The 26149-nt window shown below is 41.4% G+C and overlaps 1 protein-coding gene across 2 annotated transcripts in view; it reads right to left on the bottom strand.

Moving 5' to 3' along the window:
* Positions 1–24544, bottom strand: part of LOC128689849 (CD209 antigen) — a 32555-nt gene extending 8011 nt beyond the window's left edge. Inside the window, exons 1-7 of one of the 2 annotated variants that reach the window (XM_070087600.1) lie at positions 24226–24544; positions 23566–23636; positions 22898–23095; positions 19147–19270; positions 11862–12023; positions 5950–6055; positions 5400–5473 (exon numbers count right to left, since the gene is read on the bottom strand). In XM_070087600.1, coding sequence (XP_069943701.1) covers positions 5400–5473; positions 5950–6055; positions 11862–12023; positions 19147–19270; positions 22898–23095; positions 23566–23636; positions 24226–24385 — 895 coding nt within the window. In that variant the 5' untranslated portion in view covers positions 24386–24544. The remainder of the gene's footprint in view (positions 1–5399; positions 5474–5949; positions 6056–11861; positions 12024–19146; positions 19271–22897; positions 23096–23565; positions 23637–24225) is intronic. The other variant, XM_070087599.1, reaches the window with a different exon arrangement.
* Positions 24545–26149: the final 1605 nt, after the last annotated feature.

Raw genomic sequence — 26149 nt, 5'->3', positions numbered from 1 at the left:
GACATAGATGAGGGCATAAAGAGCGACATCGGCAAGTTTGCCGATGACACCAAAATAGGCCGTCGAATTCATTCTGACGAGGACATTCGAGCACTCCAGGAAGATTTGAATAGACTGATGCAGTGGTCGGAGAAGTGGCAGATGCAGTTTAATATAGACAAATGCAAAGTTCTAAATGTTGGACAGGACAATAACCATGCCACATATAAACTAAATAATGTAGATCTTAATATTACGGATTGCGAAAAAGATTTAGGAGTTCTGGTTAGCAGTAATCTGAAACCAAGACAACAGTGCATAAGTGTTCGCAATAAAGCTAATAGAATCCTTGGCTTCATATCAAGAAGCATAAATAATAGGAGTCCTCAGGTTGTTCTTCAACTCTATACATCCTTGGTTAGGCCTCATTTAGATTATGCTGCACAGTTTTGGTCACCGTATTACAGAATGGATATAAATTCACTGGAAAATGTACAAAGGAGGATGACAAAGTTGATCCCATGTATCAGAAACCTTCCCTATGAGGATAGACTAAGGGCCCTGAATCTGCACTCTCTAGAAAGACGTAGAATTAGGGGGGATATGATTGAGGTGTATAAATGGAAGACAGGAATAAATAAAGGGGATGTAAATAGTGTGCTGAAAATATCTAGCCTAGACAGGACTCGCAGCAATGGTTTTAAGTTGGAAAAATTCAGATTCAGGAAGGATATAGGAAAGTACTGGTTTGGTAATAGAGTTGTGGATGAGTGGAACAAACTCCCAAGTACCGTTATAGAGGCCAGAACGTTGTGTAGCTTTAAAAATAGGTTGGATAAATACATGAGTGGATGTGGGTGGGTGTGAGTTAGACCTGATAGCTTGTGCTACCAGGTCGGTTGCCGTGTTCCTCCCTTAAGTCAATGTGACCTGACCTGACTAGGTTGGGTGCATTGGCTTAAGCCGGTAGGAGACTTGGACCTGCCTCGCATGGGCCAGTAGGCCTTCTGCAGTGTTCCTTCGTTCTTATGTTCTTATGTTCTTATATCACAGTCTACCTAGTTGGGTTATTGAGGCTAGGACTTTGGGTAGTTTCAAATTTAGGTTGGATAAGTACATGAGTGGGAGGGAACATTAAAATGGTGGGAGGGGTTGGATCTGAGTGGGACTTGCATATCAGAGCTTATTTCTTGGATAGCATTGAAAATTGGGTTGGTCAAATGTTTTGTTAGTGGGATGAATTGTAAAGGACCTGCCTAGTATGGGCCAACAGGCCTGCTGCAGTGTTCCTCCTTTCTTATGTTCTTATGTTCTTATTAATACCCATCTTCCACTTATACACTTTGATCATGTCTCCTCTCATTCTTCGTCTAACAAGTGAATGTAATTTAAAGGTCTTTAATCTTTCTTCATAAGGAAGATTTCTAATGCTATGTACTAATTTAGTCATTCGACGCTGAATGTTTTCTAACGAATTTACGTCTATTCTGTAATATGGAGACCAGAACTGAGCTGCATAATCTAGGTGAGGCCTTACTAATGATGTATAAAGCTGTAATATAACCGCTGAACTTCTGTTGCTTACACTTCTTAATATAAATCGCGGTAATCTGTTTGCCATATTACGTACGCTTAGGCATTGCTGTCTTGATTTAAGGTTACTGCTTATCATAACCCCCAAGTCCTTTTCCCAATTTGTATGGCTAAGTTCTACATTATTTAACTTATAAGTGCTAGGGTTATGGACACTAGAGGACCTGCCTCATGTGGGCCAGTAGGCCTTCTGCAGTGTGGAGAAATTTTCTCCAGGAGGGGGGTATCAGCCCCCTTCAGCCCCTTTCAGCCCTGAGGGGCCCAGCCCTCTCAGAAGAGGCAAGCGTCTTGTTTACTGCTACAGTGAGTAATTGATCACAGATGCTGTACGAGTATCTGACGTGGTCAAGTGACCGATGCTCCTTGCAGTCCAGTGTTGCAAAGTGTAGTTTAATAAGAGACAGTACATCTCTTACTTTAGCAGGACAATTAAGGAAAATTCTGCTCCCTCTTTATTACTATAGTAAAGATAGTGGATGTGATGAATGGTTTGAAAAACCGACAAGTTGAAGATTGAGACACTTATGCAGCATATGGGAATCTTTATTCAGGAAACGTTTCGCCACACAGTGGCTTCATCAGTCCAATACAAAGAGGAAGGCGTAAGGAGAGGAGGAGAATGAGGTAATCAGTCCCTCAACCTGGAGTCGATGTGTTCAGTCCATCAATCTTGTAGATTGATAGACTGATGGACTGAACACATCGACTCCAGGTTGAGGGACTGATTACCTCATTCTCCTCCTCTCCTTACGCCTTCCTCTTTGTATTGGACTGATGAAGCCACTGTGTGGCGAAACGTTTCCTGAATAAAGATTCCCATATGCTGCATAAGTGTCTCAATCTTCAAAGATAGTGGATATTGTTGTCTATGCTTAAGACAGCAAGAAACAAACATTTTGCTTTGCTTCATCGAGGAAGTGGCAAGGAAGCAAAAGTACTAGGTCAGCATTTTTTTGTGCAAGGGGCAGTGGCGGCATGGGGCGCTGTGGCGTCTTCAGATTACTTTTGACTACTGAGAGTGACACTGACGCCAGGATAACCAACAAAGAACAACGATCTGTGCGTTAGTGTGAACAAAGCGTCTCACAAAACACAATAAACACTTAAGAGAAGTGTGATCAGCTTCTCTTGTGATAAGATTGTGAACAATAAAGACAAATCTTGTGGAACATAGTGCACCAGTGTGCGTTTCCTAGACAATGGAAGACGTGGACATCCAAGGACACTTCAGCTTCTATCAAGTCACCGATACCTGTCGAAGGTGTGAAGAACACCATAGCTCACGTTACAAGAGCAAGGCGCTGTATAATCCTCCGGGTTTAGCGCTTCCCCCTTGATTATAATAATAACAAGAGCAAGGTATGTTACGAATTTCTTGTGGTACGGGGGACTGCGCAGTTCTTGAGTCGCAAGGAGTTTGTAATCAGCCTATAGTCGGCAGTAAGGTGTGGACTTTTGAGTCCAAACAAGTAAGTTGTCAGCCATCAGTGAATGAAATATGCTGACATAACACCCCCTAGGGGTAATTTATAATCTTACAAATTATAAATCTTTACAGCCCATTGAAAGATGGTTTCGACAGCTTCTAGACCTCGTCTGCAGGGGCGGCTGTGTAGACGATTTGCTGTCTTTTATCAGCTAAGTGTTCACTATATTTATATTTATAAATATCTTAGCTGGTAAAGCCATTTCTCAACATGCAGTGTTCCTACATTCTTATGTTCTTATGTTCAGAACCTTGCATTTGTCTACATTGAACTGCATCTGCCACTTTTCTGATCAGGTATTGAGTTAGTCTAAAACCTCCTGAAGTTCCCTGATATCTACGTTTGAATCAATTATCCTACCTATCTTTGTCATCGGCGAATTTGCTCATTTCACTAGTAATTCCCTCATCAAGATCATTGATATATATTATAAACAACAACGGGCCCAAGACTGATCCCTGTGGAATGCCACTTGTTACAGATCCCCACTCGGATTTAACCCCATTTATGGACACTGCTTCCTGTCTGTGAGCCATGGCTCTATCCATGACAGCACTTTTCTCCCAATGCCATGACCTGCCACTTTCTTTAACAGTCTTTGGTTCGGTACTCTGTCAAATGCCTTACTAAAATCTAAATAAACAATATCAAATTCTTTGTTGTGATCAACATCCTCAAAAGGTTTACTGAAGAAAGTTAATAAATTAGACAAGAACGGCCTCTCGTGAATCCATGCTGAGTATCATTAATCAGATTATGCTTATCCAGATGGCTTCTCATAATCTCAGCTATAACTGACTCTAGTAATTTGCCTACAATTGAGGTCAGGCTTATTGGCCGGTAATTTGAAGGTAACGACTTGTCCCCTGCTTTAAAAATAGGAATTACATTAGCCATCTTCCACATATCAGACACTACACCTGTTTGAAGAGATAAATTAAAAATATTAGTTAACGGTTCACAAAGTTTCATTTTGCATTCCTTAAGAACCCTTGAAAAAAGCTCATCAGGACCCGGTGATTTATTTTGTTTCAGATGGTCTATTTGTTTCATAACCATTTCACTAGTGACTGTGATGTTACATAATTTCTTCTTCAGGTCCACTATAAAAAATAATTACTGGGATATTGTAAGTTTCTTCCTGTGTAAAAACCGAGAGAAAATAATTATTTAAAATCGAGCACATTTCATTCTCTTTGTCAGTAAGATGCCCCAGATTATTTTTAAGAGGACCTATCTTATCCCTAACTTTTGTTCTGTACACCTGGAAAAAACCTGGACAGGTATATGATATATAATAAAGCAACTGAACTAAGGTAAGCAAGTTTATTTAGGCACAGGTACGCATAAGGACAGTTATCATACCAAGTAGCATGTGTAAATTACCTAGCATAACCCAAAAAAAAGTCACGACATGGCGTTAAAGACGCTAGCTATGATCCCATCATAAGATAAGATAAGATTTCGTTCGGATTTTTAACCCCGGAGGGTTAGCCACCCAGGATAACCCAAGAAAGTCAGTGCGTCATCGAGGACTGTCTAACTTATTTCCATTGGGGTCCTTAATCTTGTCCCCCAGGATGCGACCCACACCAGTCGACTAACACCCAGGTACCTATTTGCTGCTAGGTCCTATTTGCTGCTAGGTGAACAGGACAACAGGTGTAAGGAAACGTGTCGGAATGTTTCCACCCGCCGGGAATCGAACCCGGGCCCTCCGTGTGTGAAGCTGGAGCTTTAGCCACCAGGCCACCGTAACGTGTATAGAATAGGGTAGCCTCATGCTTCAAATCTATAGTCATGCTGGGAAAAACTCACTACCTACTGCCGTATTACCCGGCCATCTACTGAAGTTGCTAATTCCATTAGATGTACTTCTGTGGCTGCTGATCCCAGGAAAACCAAAGGAGGTTCCTTCATGCTGGTGAGGGGCTTTTGATCTAGGTAATTTGGATCTGTGCTCCAATTCCCTTAATTAAGCCCGAATGCTTTCCACCCTTTCCCCCATAGGCACTGTATAATCCCTACTGGTTTAGCACTCCCCAGGATATTAATAATGATAATGATCCCAGAAAGATTCACCATACCCCATATGCACAGCACTGTCAATGATCCAGGGCGAGCGCACTGGTGAATATAATAATAATAATAATAATAATAATAATAATAATAATAATAATAATAATAATAAAAATATATCAATGATTCCGAACTCATCAGCTACCTCTACGTGAATGTACGCAAAAAGAACAGTACAGAGTGCAGACCCGACCAAAATATCGGGCCATTACTGACAGCAGCAACAAGTGTCAGCACAAGTGAACATAAAACAATACTTGCCAGGGAAGGAGTCGTCCAGAAAGAGTACTACATCATAGATGTCGTCTGGGTTCGCCAGGTCACCATCAATACCCCTGTAATGATAACTTACATCACCCGCCACAACCAAGCCTCTCATCAAGTCAGTGATACTTAACCTGCCATAATTAACCCAGGGAGGTAATGCTTTTTTTTTCTTGCTATTATTATTACTGATTATAAAGAGAAGGGGGTAATTACAACTTTGTTATAAAAGTTTAGCTCGAAAATGTTAGATACCGCTGTTTAAGTCCTTTGCAATTATTTGTTTATTCAATTATTTTCCTGTTATTATTTTAATATTTATATTATGCTTCTGTTCCCCTTTTTTTTTTTGGATCGAATCTGAATGCCTTCCAATCCTCCAGATGTTGTACCAGCCCTATGAGTTTACCTGCCCCCCCCCCCCCCATGAATATAATAATGAACTCTTCCCGGTCTTGCATCGATCAGTTTGCTTGACAATTCCAAGAAGTTAAATGACCTCGTACGGGCTTAATGCGTCTCCAAGAATATACCAACAGTGATTCACCTGCAGTGTTGTCGTGCTTGTTCCCAGGAAAGTCGTTGTGTTGAGTGGACAGCGAAGCAGCCGAGACCAATACGTGTGTATGGGTGTGGACAATCCACCTCTTCACCTGTAACATGCTCTGTTTTATCTTACAATCCAGAGCTTGCACTTTGTAAACAGCAGTTAGTTTGCGCACACATACTTACACATACATCTGTTTATCCACTTCAGATAATGGTGTCTAGCATGGAATGTGTCCTCACACCGAGGAAACAGTTTAATTTAATCACAGCAAATAACACAAAGGCACAATACCGTGACTGGAACAATACACAGATAACCCGCACATTGGAGAGGGGAGCTTACGACGACGTTTCGGTTCGACCTGGACCATTTACAAAGTCACCTGGAGTTTACCTGGAGAGAGTTCCGGGGGTCAACGCCCCCGCGGCCCGGTCTGTGACCAGGCCTCCTGGTGGATCAGAGCCTGATCAACCAGGCTGTTGCTGCTGGCTGCACGCAAACCAACGTACGAGCCACAGCCCGGCTGATCCGGAACTGACTTTAGGTGCTTGTCCAGTGCCAGCTTGAAGACTGCCAGGGGTCTGTTGGTAATCCCACTGTGACTTTGTAAATGGTCACGCTGTGACTTTGTAAGATGTCACAATTGGTCTTAAAAAGACCAATTGTGACATCTGTGATTAAATTTTTGAAGTTAGAACTCACAGACTGAGCATGGGGCGCCCAATAAAATAGCAGTCCACGAGGCACAGATGAAATAAATGCATTACAGCTGCAAATTGAATTGTGCAAAAAGAAGGATAAATTCTCTCTTTAATAGATTGTATCGATGTAAGAAGATTAATGAATTAAAAAGACTCGTAGAGCCCATCTTCCTGGAAGAACTAACACTTCATATATCTACCTTTAACTCAAAGAGACAATTCTGGAAAGCTCTAGCAAAGCTGGTAAATTTAGTGAGCTCATTACCTGGAGTTTACCTGGAGAGAGTTCCGGGGGTCAACGCCCCCGCGGCCCGGTCTGTGACCAGGCCTCCTGGTGGATCAGAGCCTGATCAACCAGGCTGTTGCTGCTGGCTGCACGCAAACCAACGTACGAGCCACAGCCCGGCTGGTCAGGAACCGACTTTAGGTGCTTGTCCAGTGCCAGCTTGAAGACTGCCAGGGGTCTGTTGGTAATCCCCCTTATGTATGCTGGGAGGCAGTTGAACAGTCTCGGGCCCCTGACACTTATTGTATGGTCTCTTAACGTGCTAGTGACACCCCTGCTTTTCATTGGGGGGATGTTGCATCGTCTGCCAAGTCTTTTGCTTTCGTAGTAAGTGATTTTCGTGCGCAAGTTCGGTACTAGTCCCTCTAGGATTTTCCAGGTGTATATAATCATGTATCTCTCCCGCCTGCGTTCCAGCGAATACAGGTTTAGGAACCTCAAGCGCTCCCAGTAATTGAGGTGTTTTATCTCCGTTATGCGCGCCGTGAAGGTTCTCTGTACATTTTCTAGGTCAGCAATTTCACCTGCCTTGAAAGGTGCTGTTAGTGTGCAGCAATATTCCAGCCTAGATAGAACAAGTGACCTGAAGAGTGTCATCATGGGCTTGGCCTCCCTAGTTTTGAAGGTTCTCATTATCCATCCTGTCATTTTTCTAGCAGATGCGATTGATACAATGTTATGGTCCTTGAAGGTGAGATCCTCCGACATGATCACTCCCAGGTCTTTGACGTTGGTGTTTCGCTCTATTTTGTGGCCAGAATTTGTTTTGTACTTTGATGAAGATTTAATTTCCTCGTGTTTACCATATCTGAGTAATTGAAATTTCTCATCGTTGAACTTCATATTGTTTTCTGCAGCCCACTGAAAGATTTGGTTGATGTCCGCCTGGCGCCTTGCAGTGTCTGCAATGGAGGACACTGTCATGCAGATTCGGGTGTCATCTGCAAAGGAAGACACGGTGCTGTGGCTGACATCCTTGTCTATGTCGGATATGAGGATGAGGAACAAGATGGGAGCGAGTACTGTGCCTTGTGGAACAGAGCTTTTCACCATAGCTGCCTCGGACTTTACTCTGTTGACGACTACTCTCTGTGTTCTGTTAGTGAGGAAATTATAGATCCATCAACCGACTTTTCCTGTTATTCCTTTAGCACGCATTTTGTGCGCTATTACGCCATGGTCACACTTGTCGAAGGCTTTTGCAAAGTCTGTATATATTACATCTGCATTCTTTTTGTCTTCTAGTGCATTTAGGACCTTGTCGTAGTGATCCAATAGTTGAGACAGACAGGAGCGACCTGTTCTAAACCCATGTTGCCCTGGATTGTGTAACTGATGGGTTTCTAGATGGGTGGTGATCTTGCTTCTTAGGACCCTTTCAAAGATTTTTATGATATGGGATGTTAGTGCTATCGGTCTGTAGTTCTTTGCTGTTGCTTTACTGCCCCCTTTGTGGAGTGGGGCTATGTCTGTTGTTTTTAGTAACTGTGGGACGACCCCCGTGTCCATGCTCCCTCTCCATAGGATGGAAAAGGCTCGTGATAGGGGCTTCTTGCAGTTCTTGATGAACACGGAGTTCCATGAGTCTGGCCCTGGGGCAGAGTGCATGGGCATGTCATTTATCGCCTGTTCGAAGTCATTTGGCGTCAGAATAACATCGGATAGGCTTGTGTTAACCAAATTTTGTGGCTCCTCATAAAAAATTAATTTTGATCTTCGACTCTCAGTCTGGTTAGTGGCTTGCTAAAACCTGAGTCATATTGGGACTTGAGTAGCTCACTCATTTACTTGCTGTCATCTGTGTAGGACCCATCTTGTTTAAGTAGGGGCCCAATACTGGACGTTGTTCTAGACTTTGATTTGGCATAGGAGTTTAGTTTAATATGTTTATTATGCACCCCATACCCATCCTGTGGGCGGTAGTCAAAAGATTACAGAGGTACATAATTGGTCCAGGGACTGGACTCCAAAGTTTTGATAGCTGAGCAAGTTACAGAGATAATGAACTCACAATTTACAAAGGTAATTTTGGCATAGGAGAAGAAATACTTTGGGTTTCTTTCGATTTCATTTATGGCTTTTAGTTCTTCCCGCGATTCCTGACTCCTATAAGATTCCTTTAGCTTGAGTTCAATGCTTGCTATTTCTCTGACCAGTGTCTCCCTACGCATTTCAGATATATTGACCTCTTTTAGCCGCTCTGTTATTCTTTTCCGTCGCCTGTAAAGGGAGCGCCTGTCTCTTTCTATTTTACATCTACTCCTCCTTTTTCTTAGAGGAATAAGCCTTGTGCATACATCGAGTGCCACCAAGTTAATCTGTTCTAGGCATAAGTTGGGGTCTGTGTTGCTTAGTATATCTTCCCAGCTTATATCGGTTAGGACTTGGTTTACTTGGTCCCTCTTTATGTTTTTGTTATTGAAGTTGAATTTGGTGAATGCTCCCTCGTGACTAGTCTCATTATGTCGGTCTGGGGCTCCGCGCATACATGTCTGAACCTCAATTATGTTGTGATCTGAGTATATTGTTTTTGATATGGTGACATTTCTTATCAGATCATCATTGTTAGTGAAGATGAGGTCTAGTGTATTCTCCAGTCTAGTAGGCTCTATTATTTGCTGGTTTAAATTGAATTTTGTGCAGAGATTGAAAAGCTCGTGTGAGTGTGAGTTTTCATCAGAGCTGCCTCCTGGTGTTATTACTGCAACAATATTATTTGCTATATTCCTCCATTTTAGGTGCCTTAAGTTGAAATCCCCCAGGAGCAAGATGTTGGGTGCAGGAGCTGGAAGATTTTCCAGACAGTGGTCAATTTTTAACAGCTGTTCCTGGAATTGCTGGGATGTTGCATCCGGAGGCTTGTAGACTACCACAATGACTAAGTTTTGGTTCTCGACCTTTACTGCTAAAACTTCCACTACATCATTTGAGGCATTTAGCAGTTCTGTGCAAACAAGTGACTCTGCAATGTACAGGCCAATAGTTGATTAACTAGTTGTAATCCCTCCCACTCCCAAAATTTTCCTTCCATCCACAGGCATAATATTTCCCATGGGCATATTTTTCAGTAGTATGATTATTCCCACAAGCATAATAAAAATGTTCATCACAATTTGGTTAACACAAGCCTATCCGATGTTATCCTGACGCCAAATGACTTCGAACAGGCGATAAATGACATGCCCATGCACTCTGCCCCAGGGCCAGACTCATGGAACTCCGTGTTCATCAAGAACTGCAAGAAGCCCCTATCACGAGCCTTTTCCATCCTATGGAGAGGGAGCATGGACACGGGAGTCGTCCCACAGTTACTAAAAACAACAGACATAGCCCCACTCCACAAAGGGGGCAGTAAAGCAACAGCAAAGAACTACAGACCGATAGCACTAACATCCCATATCATAAAAATCTTTGAAAGGGTCCTAAGAAGCAAGATCACCACCCATCTAGAAACCCATCAGTTACACAACCCACGGCAACATGGGTTTAGAACAGGTCGCTCCTGTCTGTCTCAACTATTGGATCACTACGACAAGGTCCTAGATGCACTAGAAGATAAAAAGAATGCAGATGTAATATATACAGACTTTGCAAAAGCCTTCGACAAGTGTGACCATGGCGTAATAGCGCACAAAATGCGTGCTAAAGGAATAACAGGAAAAGTCGGTCGATGGATCTATAATTTCCTCACTAACAGAACACAGAGAGTAGTCGTCAACAGAGGCAGCTACGGTGAAAAGCTCTGTTCCACAAGGCACAGTACTCGCTCCCATCTTGTTCCTCATCCTCATATCCGACATAGACAAGGATGTCAGCCACAGCACCGTGTCTTCCTTTGCAGATGACACCCGAATCTGCATGACAGTGTCTTCCATTGCAGACACTGCAAGGCTCCAGGCGGACATCAACCAAATCTTTCAGTGGGCTGCAGAAAACAATATGAAGTTCAACGATGAGAAATTTCAATTACTCAGATATGGTAAACACGAGGAAATTAAATCTTCATCAGAGTACAAAACAAATTCTGGCCACAAAATAGAGCGAAACACCAACGTCAAAGACCTGGGAGTGATCATGTCGGAGGTCCTTCAAGGACCATAACATTGTATCAATCGCATCTGCTAGAAAAATGACAGGATGGATAATGAGAACCTTCAAAACTAGGGAGGCCAAGCCCATGATGACACTCTTCAGGTCACTTGTTCTATCTAGGCTGGAATATTGCTGCACACTAACAGCACCTTTCAAGGCAGATGAAATTGCTGACCTAGAAAATGTACAGAGAACCTTCACGGCGCGCATAACGGAGATAAAACACCTCAATTACTGGGAGTGCTTGAGGTTCCTAAACCTATATTCCCTGGAACGCAGGCAGGAGAGATACATGATTATATACACCTGGAAATTCCTAGAGGGACTAGTACCGAACTTGCACACGAAAATCACTCACTACGAAAGCAAAAGACTTGGCAGACGATGCAACATCCCCCCAATGAAAAGCAGGGGTGTCACTAGCACGTTAAGAGACCATACAATAAGTGCCAGGGGCCCGAGACTGTTCAACTGCCTCCCAGCATACATAAGGGGGATTACCAACAGACCCCTGGCAGTCTTCAAGCTGGCACTGGACAAGCACCTAAAGTCGGTTCCTGACCAGCCGGGCTGTGGCTCGTACGTTGGTTTGCGTGCAGCCAGCAGTAACAGCCTGGTTGATCAGGCTCTGATCCACCAGGAGGCCTGGTCACAGACCAGGCCGCGGGGGCGTTGACCCCCGGAACTCTCTCCAGGTAAACTCCAGGTAAACAATTATAAAGGCAGTGTGAAGTTATTCTATTTATATGGCTAAATTTTAAATTCATTCACAATTTTGAGTACATGTCATACATTTCCGCGACAAGTATTATATTATCCTCAGTGCCTACCTGTTTGTGGCATCTCGGTTGATGGTAATGTTGGCAGTGAATGTTGAGGTGGAGGGCGGCGACCTCTGCCTCTTGCAGTGAGGGCAGCCAGTCTGGTAGTGTGTTGGGTGACAATCTTCTCCAGACTATGCATGCTCCTCTGCACCCGTCTTATCACCCGGCCTGCAGTGAGTATACTATTACTAGTCGCTAATATAAATTATCACACTTTCAAAGGACCTTAATTAGATTATGAAAAGGTTGTAAATTATAAAAACACGACTACACGTACCTCAGGTATGGCTTTTGATTAGGTTACACACAGGCTTAACTTTTTCTTGTCATAGCTTCGAGAAGATAGCTCTCCTTATAATTACACTCCTAAGAACATATTCATCAAAACTCATAAAAAAAAGGAATCTTGCAAGGGGAAACTAGTACATTACAAAGATACCATAATACATAAACTTTGTCTTAGGAGTCTCAGCCAAACAAAACCCTCACCATTATTTTCCCCAGAGTGATTCAAATTAGATCTGATGATACATACAATCTTGTGACTTCATATGACTATACGAGTGGGTGTTATAGAATTCTCGCTGGTTTCCGCCCATCAAGAGAGGGTGAGCCAGACTCGACCCCCGTGATGGTGTCTCGAACAGGCTGTGTAAAAAACACACATGCGGAATCTAGGGCATTTAGTAAGACATTTCGCCCACTAGGCATATCGTTGGATCGATAAAGTCTCCCTGGTGCACGAAAGGTCTCATTAATAAATGTTCTAGTTACTGCATATGTTTCTTTCTCACATACACCTTCTCTTAGCTGGAGACTTCAACATCAACCTTGGCTTACTAGATGATCAGCCTGTAACTGATTTCATCAACAATATGAACAACACACTTCTCATACCAACAATAACTAAACCAACCAGGCTCACTGAGACAAGTGCAACCATAATAGACCACATATGGACCAATATACTAGCCCCCCTTAAATCAGGGATAATCACAGATAGCACTACAGACCACTACCCAACCTTCCTCCTGACAAACATTAGCAAACCACCACTTGAATACAACAAAGTCTCATTTAGACTCCATGACGAGGCCTCAGTAAGGAAGTTCACAGCTGACCTTGAGACTGTTGATTGGCCTACAGAATTCTCCAAGGCCAATGGTATTGATGACTGGACAGACATTTTTCTTAACAAATTACTTAGACTATACAACAAACATTGTCCTATAAAAACAAAACAGATCACAAACAAACGGCTTGGTTGCCCATGGCTAACCAGCACCATTCTGAAATCCATTGACAAGAAACACCAATATGAAAAGCAATATAGACAGGGCTTAATACACAAAGATACTCTTAAACACTATTCATCAGCTCTCATCAAAGTGATAAAAAAAGCCAAACAACTATACTACTCCAGTAGATTCACAGACACTAGAGGAGATATAAAAAAGACCTGGAAAACACTCTCTCAGATTCTAGGGACCCACAAACTGAGAAAAACCAAGAATATTGTCCTAACTAAACCTAATGAAACACCACTACATCCCACTGACACAGCTAACAAGATAAACGACTTCTTCTCAAACATAGGATCTAATCTCGCCAGTAAAATCCCACATACCAATACCCATGCCGGGGACTACCTAGATGGAAATTTCCCTAATTCCTTCTATCTTGCACCAACTGAGCCCACGGAAGTCATTGAGATCATAAAGTCACTTAAAAATAATTCGGGGAATCTGTCTCATGTCCCACCATTACTGTACAAGCGAGCGGCCCATGTCCTTTCGCATGCTATTTCATTACTTTTTAACAAGTCAATAGAGACTAGCACCTTCCCGAAACTACTCAAGATGGCAAGGGTTACACCAATACATAAAGGTGGTGACCCTACAGACTTAAACAACTATAGGCCAATATCTAACTTACCATTGCTATCCAAAATCTTTGAGAAACTCGTGCACAGGAGACTGTATTCATTTATAACGGCTCAAAACATACTCAACCCCTGCCAGTTTGGATTCAGGAAAAATAAAAGCACTAATGATGCAATCATAAAAATGCTAGATCTGCTTTACACAGCATTGGAAAATAAGGAATATCCACTAGGAATTTTTATTGACCTAAGAAAAGCTTTTGACACAGTAGACCACGACATCCTACTCCACAAACTTGATCACTACGGTATAAGAGGCCATGCGCTTGCTTATTTCAAATCTTACATTACTAATAGGTATCAGTACGTCACCATTAAAGACACAGCATCAGCAACACGGCCACTTGATACTGGAGTTCCGCAGGGAAGTGTCCTTGGTCCCCTGCTCTTCCTCATATACATCAATGACCTTCCAAACGTATCCCAACACCTGAAACCCATTCTCTTTGCTGATGACACGACTTATGTCATCTCTCACCCTAATCTTGCCACCCTCAACACCATTGTGAATGAGGAGCTGATTAAAATATCGACTTGGATGACAGCCAATAAACTTACGCTTAACACTGACAAAACCTACTATATTATGTTTGGTAGCAGAGCAGGAGATGCACAAATTAACATTAAGATTGACAACACTCTAATTACCAGAAATAATGGGGGAAAATTCCTAGGCTTATACCTTGACAACAACCTGAATTTCAGCACCCATATCCAGCATATAGCCAAAAAAGTATCCAAAACGGTTGGGATCCTCTCCAAGATACGATACTACGTGCCGCAAAATGCCCTTCTCACACTATACCACTCACTTATTTATCCATACCTGACCTATGCTATTTGTGCTTGGGGATCAACTGCAGCAACACACCTAAAGCCAATAATAACCCAACAAAAAGCTGCAGTAAGAATAATCACTAAATCCCATCCCTGGCAACACCCCCCCCCCCACTCTTCATAGATCTAAACTTACTCCCAGTTCAGTACATCCACACTTACTACTGTGCAATCTACATCTACAGGGCCTTAAACTCTAATATCAACCTTGACCTAAAACGCTTTCTTGATAGTTGTGACAGAACCCACAGGCATAACACCAGACATAAACATCTCTACGACATTCCCCGTGTCCGACTAAACCTTTACAAAAATTCAATGTATGTCAAAGGCCCTAAAATCTGGAATACCCTACCTGAGAACTCTAGAACTGCAGACACATTCATCACCTTCAAAACTACCATTAGAAAACATCTTATCCCCCTGATACACCCCGTCAACTAACTATACGAATACCACCTGGTGGTTCACACTTACACTCACTCACTCATTTGACCATAAACAGAAATATTAATCTCAGTCTTAAAATAATGAATCCTGTGATACTCCAATACTGAAACTATGTACTGTGCCAAAACAAAAGCATTCACATTGCTAAACTCACAAACTAGTATTTAGTCACTTAGCCATAATACCAACTTACCTCATAATTTGTAATATTTTACAATTAAGAATAAAACTAAGTATGCCCGAAATGCCTAGCCATGCTAAGCGTTCTAGTGGTACACTCTGTATTCACAATTTTACTACATGTAAACCAAACAATGACCAAATTTCTGTAAACTCAGCATTGTAATCCTTATAGAGAATAAACTTTGAATTTGAATTTTAATTACATAGACTCCACAAAAGTCATTATTAGACCTTAGTGCAATTACAAGTGAGAGTCTTGTTCTATTTTTAATTTGTATTTTTATATTACTAGTTTATACCTAGTTGTATTTTAGTTCATTCCAGCACAACACATAGACAACATCAACTTCATTATGTGTAGTAGTGACTATACCCTACATGACCAAAATACTCTAGCTATATACTTGTCCAAACTTCCTACCACTACAGATATCAGTACTAGAACTCAACACACAACTCAGGATATAAATAACCATAATTTAAACCTAGAAGATGATTGATCACGTTGACCCTGATCTAAACCTCCATAATCTGACACCCAATCAAAACCTATTGGAAAGTAACTGCCTTTATTACACAGCATCACAAGCCACCACTATCCTAAACAATGCTAAAAGTCTATCAGTACTTAACTACAACATCAGGTCCTTAAGCAAACACTATGATGACCTCCTAGCACTCCTTGAATCACTAAAGACACCCTTCTCCTGCATTATTCTTACTGAGACCTGGCTTAAACAGGACACAATAGATATCTACCCTCTACCAGGATACACAGCAATTCACAACTGCAGACCAAACCAAGTTGGGGGTGGTATTGCAATCTATTACTCTAACCAATTATCTTGTCTTAGCACCACTTGCTTTAGTGATGAATGTGGGGAATACATTTTTACTAATTTTACTGCAAAAAACCTTAAGACGCCTATAACAATCGGTACCATTTACCGGATACCTCACACAAACATCCCAAATTTCAGTGAGAAATTAAAGTCACTAATAACAAACAGACAAATGAATAAGCACCACCTTCTCTTAGCTGGAGACTTCAACATCAACCTTGGCTTACTAGATGATCAGCCTGTAACTGATTTCATCAACAATATGAACAACACACTTCTCATACCAACAATAACTAAACCAACCAGGCTCACTGAGACAAGTGCAACCATAATAGACCACATATGGACCAATATACTAGCCCCCCTTAAATCAGGGATAATCACAGATAGCACTACAGACCACTACCCAACCTTCCTCCTGACAAACATTAGTAAACCACCACTTGAATACAACAAAGTCTCATTTAGACTCCATGACGAGGCCTCAGTAAGGAAGTTCACAGCTGACCTAGAGACTGTTGATTGGCCTACAGAATTCTCCAAGGCCAATGGTATTGATGACTGGACAGACATTTTTCTTAACAAATTACTTAGACTATACAACAAACATTGTCCTATAAAAACAAAACAGATCACAAACAAACGGCTTGGTTGCCCATGGCTAACCAGCACCATTCTGAAATCCATTGACAAGAAACACCAATATGAAAAGCAATATAGACAGGGCTTAATACACAAAGATACTCTTAAACACTATTCATCAGCTCTCACCAAAGTAATAAAGAAAGCCAAACAACTATACTACTCCAGTAGATTCACAGACACTAGAGGAGATATAAAAAAGACCTGGAAAACACTCTCTCAGATTCTAGGGACCCACAAACTGAGAAAAACCAAAAATATTGTCCTAACTAAACCTAATGAAACACCACTACATCCCACTGACACAGCTAACAAGATAAACGACTTCTTCTCAAACATAGGATCTAATCTCGCCAGTAAAATCCCACATACCAATGCCCATGCCGGGGACTACCTAGATGGGAATTTCCCTAATTCCTTCTATCTTGCACCAACTGAGCCCACGGAAGTCATTGAGATTATAAAGTCACTTAAAAATAACTCTGGGAATCTGTCTCATGTCCCACCATTACTGTACAAGCGAGCGGCCCATGTCCTTTCGCATGCAATGCAATGCAATTTCATTACTTTTTAACAAGTCACTAGAGACTAGCACCTTCCCGAAACTACTCAAGATGGCAAGGGTTACACCAATACATAAAGGTGGTGACCCTACAGACTTAAACAACTATAGGCCAATATCTAACTTACCATTGCTATCCAAAATCTTTGAGAAACTCGTGCACAGGAGACTGTATTCATTTATAACGGCTCAAAACATACTCAACCCCTGCCAATTTGGATTCAGGAAAAATAAAAGCACTAATGATGCAATCATAAAAATGCTAGATCTGCTTTACACAGCGTTGGAAAATAAGGAATATCCACTAGGAATTTTTATTGACCTAAGAAAAGCTTTTGACACAGTAGACCTCGACATCCTACTCCACAAACTTGATCATTACGGTATAAGAGGCCATGCGCTTGCTTATTTCAAATCTTACATTACTAATAGGTATCAGTACGTCACCATTAAAGACACAGCATCAGCAACACGGCCACTTGATACTGGAGTTCCGCAGGGAAGTGTCCTTGGTCCCCTGCTCTTCCTCATATACATCAATGACCTTCCAAACGTATCCCAACACCTGAAACCCATTCTCTTTGCTGATGACACGACTTATGTCATCTCTCACCCTAATCTTGCCACCCTCAACACCATTGTGAATGAGGAGCTGATTAAAATATCGACTTGGATGACAGCCAATAAACTTACGCTTAACACTGACAAAACCTACTATATTATGTTTGGTAGCAGAGCAGGAGATGCACAAATTAACATTAAGATTGACAACACTCTAATTACCAGAAATAATGGGGGAAAATTCCTAGGCTTATACCTTGACAACAACCTGAATTTCAGCACCCATATCCAGCATATAACCAAAAAAGTATCCAAAACGGTTGGGATCCTCTCCAAGATACGATACTACGTGCCGCATAATGCCCTTCTCACACTATACCACTCACTTATTTGTCCATACCTCACCTATGCTATTTTTGCTTGGGGATCAACTGCAGCAACACACCTAAAGCCAATAATAACCCAACAAAAAGCTGCAGTAAGAATAATCACTAAATCCCATCCCTGGCAACACCCCCCCCCACTCTTCATAGACCTAAACTTACTCCCAGTTCAGTACATCCACACTTACTACTGTGCAATCTACATCTACAGGGCCTTAAACTCTAATATCAACCTTGACCTAAAACGCTTTCTTGATAGTTGTGACAGAACTCACAGGCATAACACCAGACATAAACATCTCTACGACATTCCCCGTGTCTGACTAAACCTTTACAAAAATTCAATGTATGTCAAAGGCCCTAAAATCTGGAATACCCTACCTGAGAACTCTAGAACTGCAGACACATTCATCACCTTCAAAACTACCATTAGAAAACATCTTATCTCCCTGATACACCCCGTCAACTAACTACACGAATACCACCTGGTGGTTCACACTTACACTCACTCACTCATTTGACCATAAACAGAAATATTAATCTCAATCTTAAAATAATGAATCCTGTGATACTCCAATACTGAAACTATGTACAGTGCCAAAACAAAAGCATTCACATTGCTAAACTTACAAACTAGTATTTAGTCACTTAGCCATAATACCAACTTACCTCATAATTTGTAATATTTTACAATTAAGAATAAAACTAAGTATGCCCGAAATGCCTAGCCATGCTAAGCGTTCTAGTGGTACACTCTGTAATCACAATTTTACTGCATGTAAACCACACAATAACCAAATTTTCTGTAAACTCAGCATTGTAATCCTTATAGAGAATAAACTTTGAATTTGAATTACTTGTAGGTGCTAATCGCCATTTACAACCTTACCCAGGCTGTTGGCGCGATCACTTGCCCCTTTGACCTCTATTGTGGCCTCTTGCGCAGCCAACTCTGTCTTCTGCAGCCCAGCCTTCATCTCTGACTCCATCCGTCTCAGGTGCTCCTGCCAGTTCTGTTCACCACAAGGGATGCACACCGTCATGTAATATTCTGCTTATGTGTACAGAGTAAAGAATGTGAAAAATGTGGAAATGGGTGTAAATCACTAGTTAAAAAAGTAATCAAAGCAATGAGAATAACACATTATATGTATTTTCTTCAGAAGACTTTCTCCATAACGGTGCCCTGTGGCGTGGTGGCTAAAGCTCACGTTTCGCACAGCATTACCACAAGTGTGTTTGTGTGCGTGCTTGTGCGTGTACTCACCTAGTTGTGGTTGCAGGGGTCGATTCACAGCTCCTGGCCCCGCCTCTTCACTGGCCGCTACTCGGTCACTCTTCCCACTCCATGAACTTTATCATACCTCTCCTTATAGCTATGTATGGAACCTGCTTCCACTACATCACTTCCCAGACTATTCCACTTCCTGACAACTCTGTGACTGAAGAAACACTACCTAACATCCCTGTGGTTCATCTGAGTCTTCAACTTCCAACTGTGACCCCTTGGTGCTGTGTCCCATCACTGGAACATCTTGTCTCTGTCCAACCTGTTGATTCCTTTCAGTATTTGTATGTCGTTATCACAGTGTGTGTGTGTGTGTGTGTGTGTGTGTGTGTGTGTGTGTGTGTGTGTGTGTGTGTGTGTGTGTGTGTGTGTGTGTGTGTGTGTGTGTGTGTGTGCGACCCAGTTAATATTTGTACTTATAACTCACTACAATTGTAACCGGATGTGGACGTGTGAATGGCTCATTACTTTGTAATATGTTCATGAATGTAACCATATATAGAAGTGTAGATGATTCATTACCTTTGTAACTTGTCATGATTGTGACCAGATCTACCTGGAGTTTCGGTCCGACTTGGACCATTTACCAAACCAAATTTACCATGACCAAATTTGCCTGAAATGCTCTACATAACAAGTGGCTTTCCATATGGTAGTATGTCATTGATGTCAGCTAGGCCTGTATACCATGTACATGTACTTGTAGAAAATAAAGATAGTATTATTATTATTATTATTATTATTATTATTATTATTATTATTATTATTACCTGGAGTTTACCTGGAGAGAGTTCCGGGGGTCAACGCCCCCGCGGCCCGGTCTGTGACAAGGCCTCCTGGTGGATCAGAGCCTGATCAACCAAGCTGTTACTGCTGGCTGCACGCAAACCAACGTACGAGCCACAGCCCGGCTGGTCAGGAACCGACTTTAGGTGCTTGTCCAGTGCCAGCTTGAAGACTGCCAGGGGTCTGTTGGTAATCCCCCTTATGTATGCTGGAAGGCAGTTGAACAGTCTCGGGCCCCGGACACTTATTGTATGGTCTCTTAACGTGCTAGTGACACCCCTGCTTTTCATTGGGGGGATGGTGCATCGTCTGCCAAGTCTTTTGCTTTCGTAGTGAGTGATTTTCGTGTGCAAGTTCGGTACTAGTCCCTCTAGGATTTTCCAGGTGTATATAATCATGTATCTCTCCCACCTGCGTTCCAGAAAATACAGGTTTAGGAACCTCAAGCGCTCCCAGTAATTGAGGTGTTTTATCTCCGTTATGCGCGCCGTGAAGGTTCTCTGTACATTTTCTAGGTCAGCAATTTCACCTGCCTTGAAAGGTGCTGTTAGTGTGCAGCAATATTCCAGCCTAGATAGAACAAGTGACCTGAAGAGTGTCATCATGGGCTTGGCCTCCCTAGTTTTGAAGGTTCTCATTATCCATCCTGTCATTTTTCTAGCAGATGCGATTGATACAATGTTATGGTCCTTGAAGGTGAGATCCTCCGACATGATCACTCCCAGGTCTTTGACGTTGGTGTTTCGCTCTATTTTGTGGCCAGAATTTGTTTTGTACTCTGATGAAGATTTAATTTCCTCGTGTTTACCATATCTGAGTAATTGAAATTTCTCATCGCTGAACTTCATATTGTTTTCTGCAGCCCACTAAAAGATTTGGTTGATGTCCGCCTGGAGCCTTGCAGTGTCTGCAATGGAAGACACTGTCATGCAGATTCGGGTGTCATCTGCAAAGGCAGACACGGTGCTGTGGCTGACATCCTTGTCTGTCAGATATGAGGATGAGGAACAAGATGGGAGCGAGTACTGTGCCTTGTGGAACAGAGCTTTTCACCGTAGCTGCCTCGGACTTTACTCTGTTGACTACTACTCTCTGTGTTCTGTTAGTGAGGAAATTATAGATCCATCGACCGACTTTTCCTGTTATTCCTTTAGCACGCATTTTGTGCGCTATTACGCCATGGTCACACTTGTCGAAGGCTTTTGCAAAGTCTGTATATATTACATCTGCATTCTTTTTGTCTTCTAGTGCATCTAGGACCTTGTCGTAGTGATCCAATAGTTGAGACAGACAGGAGCGACCTGTTCTAAACCCATGTTGCCCTGGGTTGTGTAACTGATGGGTTTCTAGATGGGTGGTGATCTTGCTTCTTAGGACCCTTTCAAAGATTTTTATGATATGGGATGTTAGCGCTATTATTATTATTATTATTATTATTATTATTATTATTATTATTATTATTATTATTATTATTATTAACCAAAGAAACTTATTAAGCAGCTTAATTCAGTGTAGCTTGTTGATAATGAGGTCCTTTGGCCATTTTTTACCAGGAACCGTCCCACAATAAACAACGGTTTCTATATACTGCTAAGTGAGCAGGGCAAAAGTGTGGAAAATTTTGAATTTTCCTAAATTCAGCATGTGTAAATTTGAATAATACAATTGTGTAATAAAATGTAATGCTGATTTGACCCTTTCGAGAAATTTCGAGTGAAGGGGGGAGAGGTGGAGAACATCTGCTGAGTGATCCAGACAGGGGAGATGCCATATTGAAGGTGAACGTGTGAACACTGGTCCTTTAATTGTGCAATGTAATCGGGCATCATCGAAGTTCAATAGGTGTATTGTAATTTAGAAATTGCTGACACGTTCCCGCTGAAGAATTGGGATAAACAGTATGGAAAACCTTTACAATTCGGCAACAAGAACGGAAAAATAGAGGACACCGATTCTCCCAGGAGCACACCTTAGCTAAGTGACACCCATAATGTAGTTTTGCATTTGCCATCATAAATTCTAGCTGTTGTGGTAGTGTTAGGGTGTGTTTAAAAAAAAATGATCCAGTAATTAAATGGTAAGTGGTAATACGAATTTACTTTCTAATAACACTATTGTAATTTATGTACAGTTTATATTCTGTATACCTAGGAAGCCTAATTATACACTTCACACTATAATTTACCAATATTGGTATTAATGTTTAATACTGTAATTACTGATTTAATATTAGGTCTAGCTTTTTGTGAGTGGTGATGAAGTGGGCATCGAAGGAGTAATAGTCTGGCGACCTACTGTGACAAAGTCCCACTTATCTCACTCAAATTACTTGCACGTAATAATTCAGGTAATACCCTGTAAACCTCATGCAAGTAATTGCTTACATAATAATTCACAGTAAGGAAACCTGCTCACATATTTCAATCTACTATACTTGTAATCTAACTACTTTCATCAAATAACAGAGAATACGCTACTGTAAAGTCGTTTCCTTTCTTTTCTGTGAGATAGAGTTTATCACAAACTAATATGAAGCCCTGACAGCATGGGTTAGGCCATGACCAACCTTGCTCTCCTCCCTCAGTGTGTGGATCTCAGATCTCAGATCCTGGATAGTGCGTCTCTGTGTGCGTTTAGTCTGCTTTTCACTTTCCAGTTCGGTCCTGAGGGCGATGAGTAATTGCTTATGGGCGCTCTGCACCTCTGCCACTGATGTTACGGCCTTCTTCAGCGACTCCGTCTGAGCCAGCAGGGACCGAACTACCTGTAGGCGGTACCAAAGGTAAATATCAAAACAGGAGCAGAACTCTTTATCATGATTGTTCAGAAATATTAAGAGTACATTTATATTGAAAACTATTTTTCAACAATCTTGAAAGACTAAACATAACTCATCTCACACTATCTATACCACTGTACATTACACACCAGCACGAACAACACACACCAACACCAACATGCATCACCCATACACACTACCATATCTACACGTGAGCAAACACTAGAACATATTTATTAAAAATCATTTCGATACTGGGACCTTGATAAGAAGTGATCAAAATCTGAGAACCGAAGCGTTTTCTAATAAGTGTTCTAGAGTGTTTGCTTACGTGTCTTTTGAAACCACCACACAAACACACACCAACACCACAATCTTCACCACCACCGCCGCCGCCACTGCCACCATCGTCGTCATCACCACCAGTGAGGGGAAGAAAACTATTATAGTCTTACCTCACCATGTTGCCTGACTGCTTGGCTCACCGTCTCCCTCTCGATACCCACCAACCTCTCGTCTCTCTCTCCTGAAATGGAAACATAAACAAGTGCAGTAATAATGAAGTTAACAAAAGAACCCTAGAAACTTACAAATTTATTCAAGTAGGAAAGAGAAAGAGCAAACCAAACCATACCACGGGTGGGGGTAGAACCCGCGATCAGAGTCTCTGATCGCGGGTTCTATCCCTACCCGTGGTATGGTTTGTTTGCAATCGTGTCATTACGATTTTGTGAGTCAAGAGAAAGAGCTTTCATCAATGAAATGTTTTATAAATTCTCTGCCACGTGTAACAAGCCACTTATCAAAATTAATGTATTCTAATTTTGCCAGTTCATAAGAGCTGCAATTATGGACACCCTTGTACTACAAAAATAATTGGAGAAAAGGTAATACATAGCCCGAATTACCTGAATGATAAGTAAAATAATGCTCGACCAAACCCACACAATCATTTTGAGGTAATGTTTTAAGTTTAATAGATTTATTATTCATCCCATACCCATCCTGTGGACGTTGAGGTAATATTAAAAAAAAAGTGAGAAAAACAAAGAGAGAGAACCAGCAATACGAGAGAACCAGCACAGAGGAGAAACAGTCAAGAAGTCTCACAGTACCATCACTTGAGCAGCGGCCAGATGTAGAAGTTAGGACGTCCTTGATCTCCCTGAGGATGTTGCTGATTTGGTAAGAGCAGGAGAGGACATCTGAAGGTGGCTCGGAACACTTTCCCAGCAGTGCCCACAGTAGCAACAAGACGACTGTCAATAATCTCATGTTGATGTATATGACTCAGCAGTGTTGATGGAGGTCATTCAACACCGTCAGCAGTATACAAGCTGTAGATCATTCAACACTCTCAGCAGTGTACACGATGAAGATCACTCATCCAACGCTACACTGCCTATATTCATGCAGCCTCTACAGTTATACTGATAACAATCAGTTATACCGATAGGTTATACTGATAACTATCAGTGAGCAAAGAAAGTAGATATGCTTAAAGATTTCTTCCTCTTTTTATTATGAGTACATGCTAACCTTCAGGAGGACTGCATAGGTGCTGGTGAAGGTTTTGTGACCTATGAAATTGAACCTTCCAACGTTCCCTTAGATCAGGACTGATTACCTCTCATTTCCTCGGACCTGTGTGATCCCTACGGATCACTTAGAGCCTGGGGAGTATTAACATTAGCAAATGATAGCATTGCACGCTGTAACTTATGTAATCACTAATAGCGTGGAAAAAAATATTTAATAGCTTTATCATGCACCCATACCCATCCTGTAGGTGGTAGTCACCTAATACCCATACTGTGGCAGTAGTCACTCCCATACATAGACTGTGGCAGTAGTCACTCCCATACATATACTGTGGCAGTAGTTACCCCATACCTATCCTGTGGACGGCAGTCAAAATATTATTTACCCACATACTGGGGTCAAGGGCGGGTCCTCGACATTTCGTTAGCTACGCAACAAATTTATTGACTGGGTAACAGTAGCAAAGAGTTAGTTATACAATGAATGCAATTCAGTTAAAGAAACTATACAATGAAGCATATTTAATGTTTCTAGTAAGCGAAGTTGGGATTCCTTGGTAGAACCCGTCGCTTTATTTCACAACGTCAGTAAACTTTCTTACATTGTGTGATTTTATTTAAAAGTGATTAAAAAGAGGCATCTAAAATTACAGAAAATCACTGTATAGAGGAGCTACACCGTAGCTAGGATCAGGGAGCCAACAATATGTAGTTTGACTGGAAAATACTTTGAGATTAGCATCTCTATAACGTTAAGCATCGTGCCTGGTATCAAAACAGAAGATGCATTGTAATTTAATTATTTGGAGAAAAGGGGTTGAGAAGGAAAGAAATGATAAATGCCTTCATAAATATGGGCTTTTCCACGTAAGAAATGTCTGCATCAAATGTGTCTTATTGGAAAATATTTTATTATTATTATTATTATTATTATTATTATTATTATTATTATTATTATTATTATTATTATTATTATTATTATTATTATTAAAGATAATTTCGAATGATGAAAGCAAATGTTATTGTTGTCATTCTTGGTATATGCATCTGATTTATTTGAAGATCAGATACAATTTTTATTATTCATTTGAAGGAGTGCTCATTTGCTATGAAGAACGATGCACTAGCTCTAACGCACGAGGTCGTGGATAGCATGACGCATTAGTTCTAATGCGTGTAATCTGTCTACAGGAACCTTAACAAGGAATCATTGAGGGCTTCACACAGACACGTCAGGACTCAGGCCCATCGTTGAATATGCGGCACTAGCAAGGAACCTACACTTGATCAAGCACGTTGACATAAACAACCTTGAGAATCTCCCAAGGTTCGTGATGAGACTGTTGTCGGAATTGAGAAGAGTTCAAACTAACACTAGAAGAGAACACCAGGAGGGACTAGTAAATTAATAAGTTTATTCAGGTCCATTAGGCAAGTCTGGATTTTTAGATTTGTCTTTAGTAACTTAGGTGTAAATTGCCCAGGTTAACCCAATACA

The sequence above is a fragment of the Cherax quadricarinatus genome, chromosome 22 (genome assembly GCF_038502225.1).
Source record: "Cherax quadricarinatus isolate ZL_2023a chromosome 22, ASM3850222v1, whole genome shotgun sequence".
Taxonomy (NCBI): Eukaryota; Metazoa; Arthropoda; class Malacostraca; order Decapoda; family Parastacidae; genus Cherax; species Cherax quadricarinatus.
Note: the sequence above shows the minus strand (reverse complement) of the source record. Positions and strands in the feature narration are given on the sequence as shown.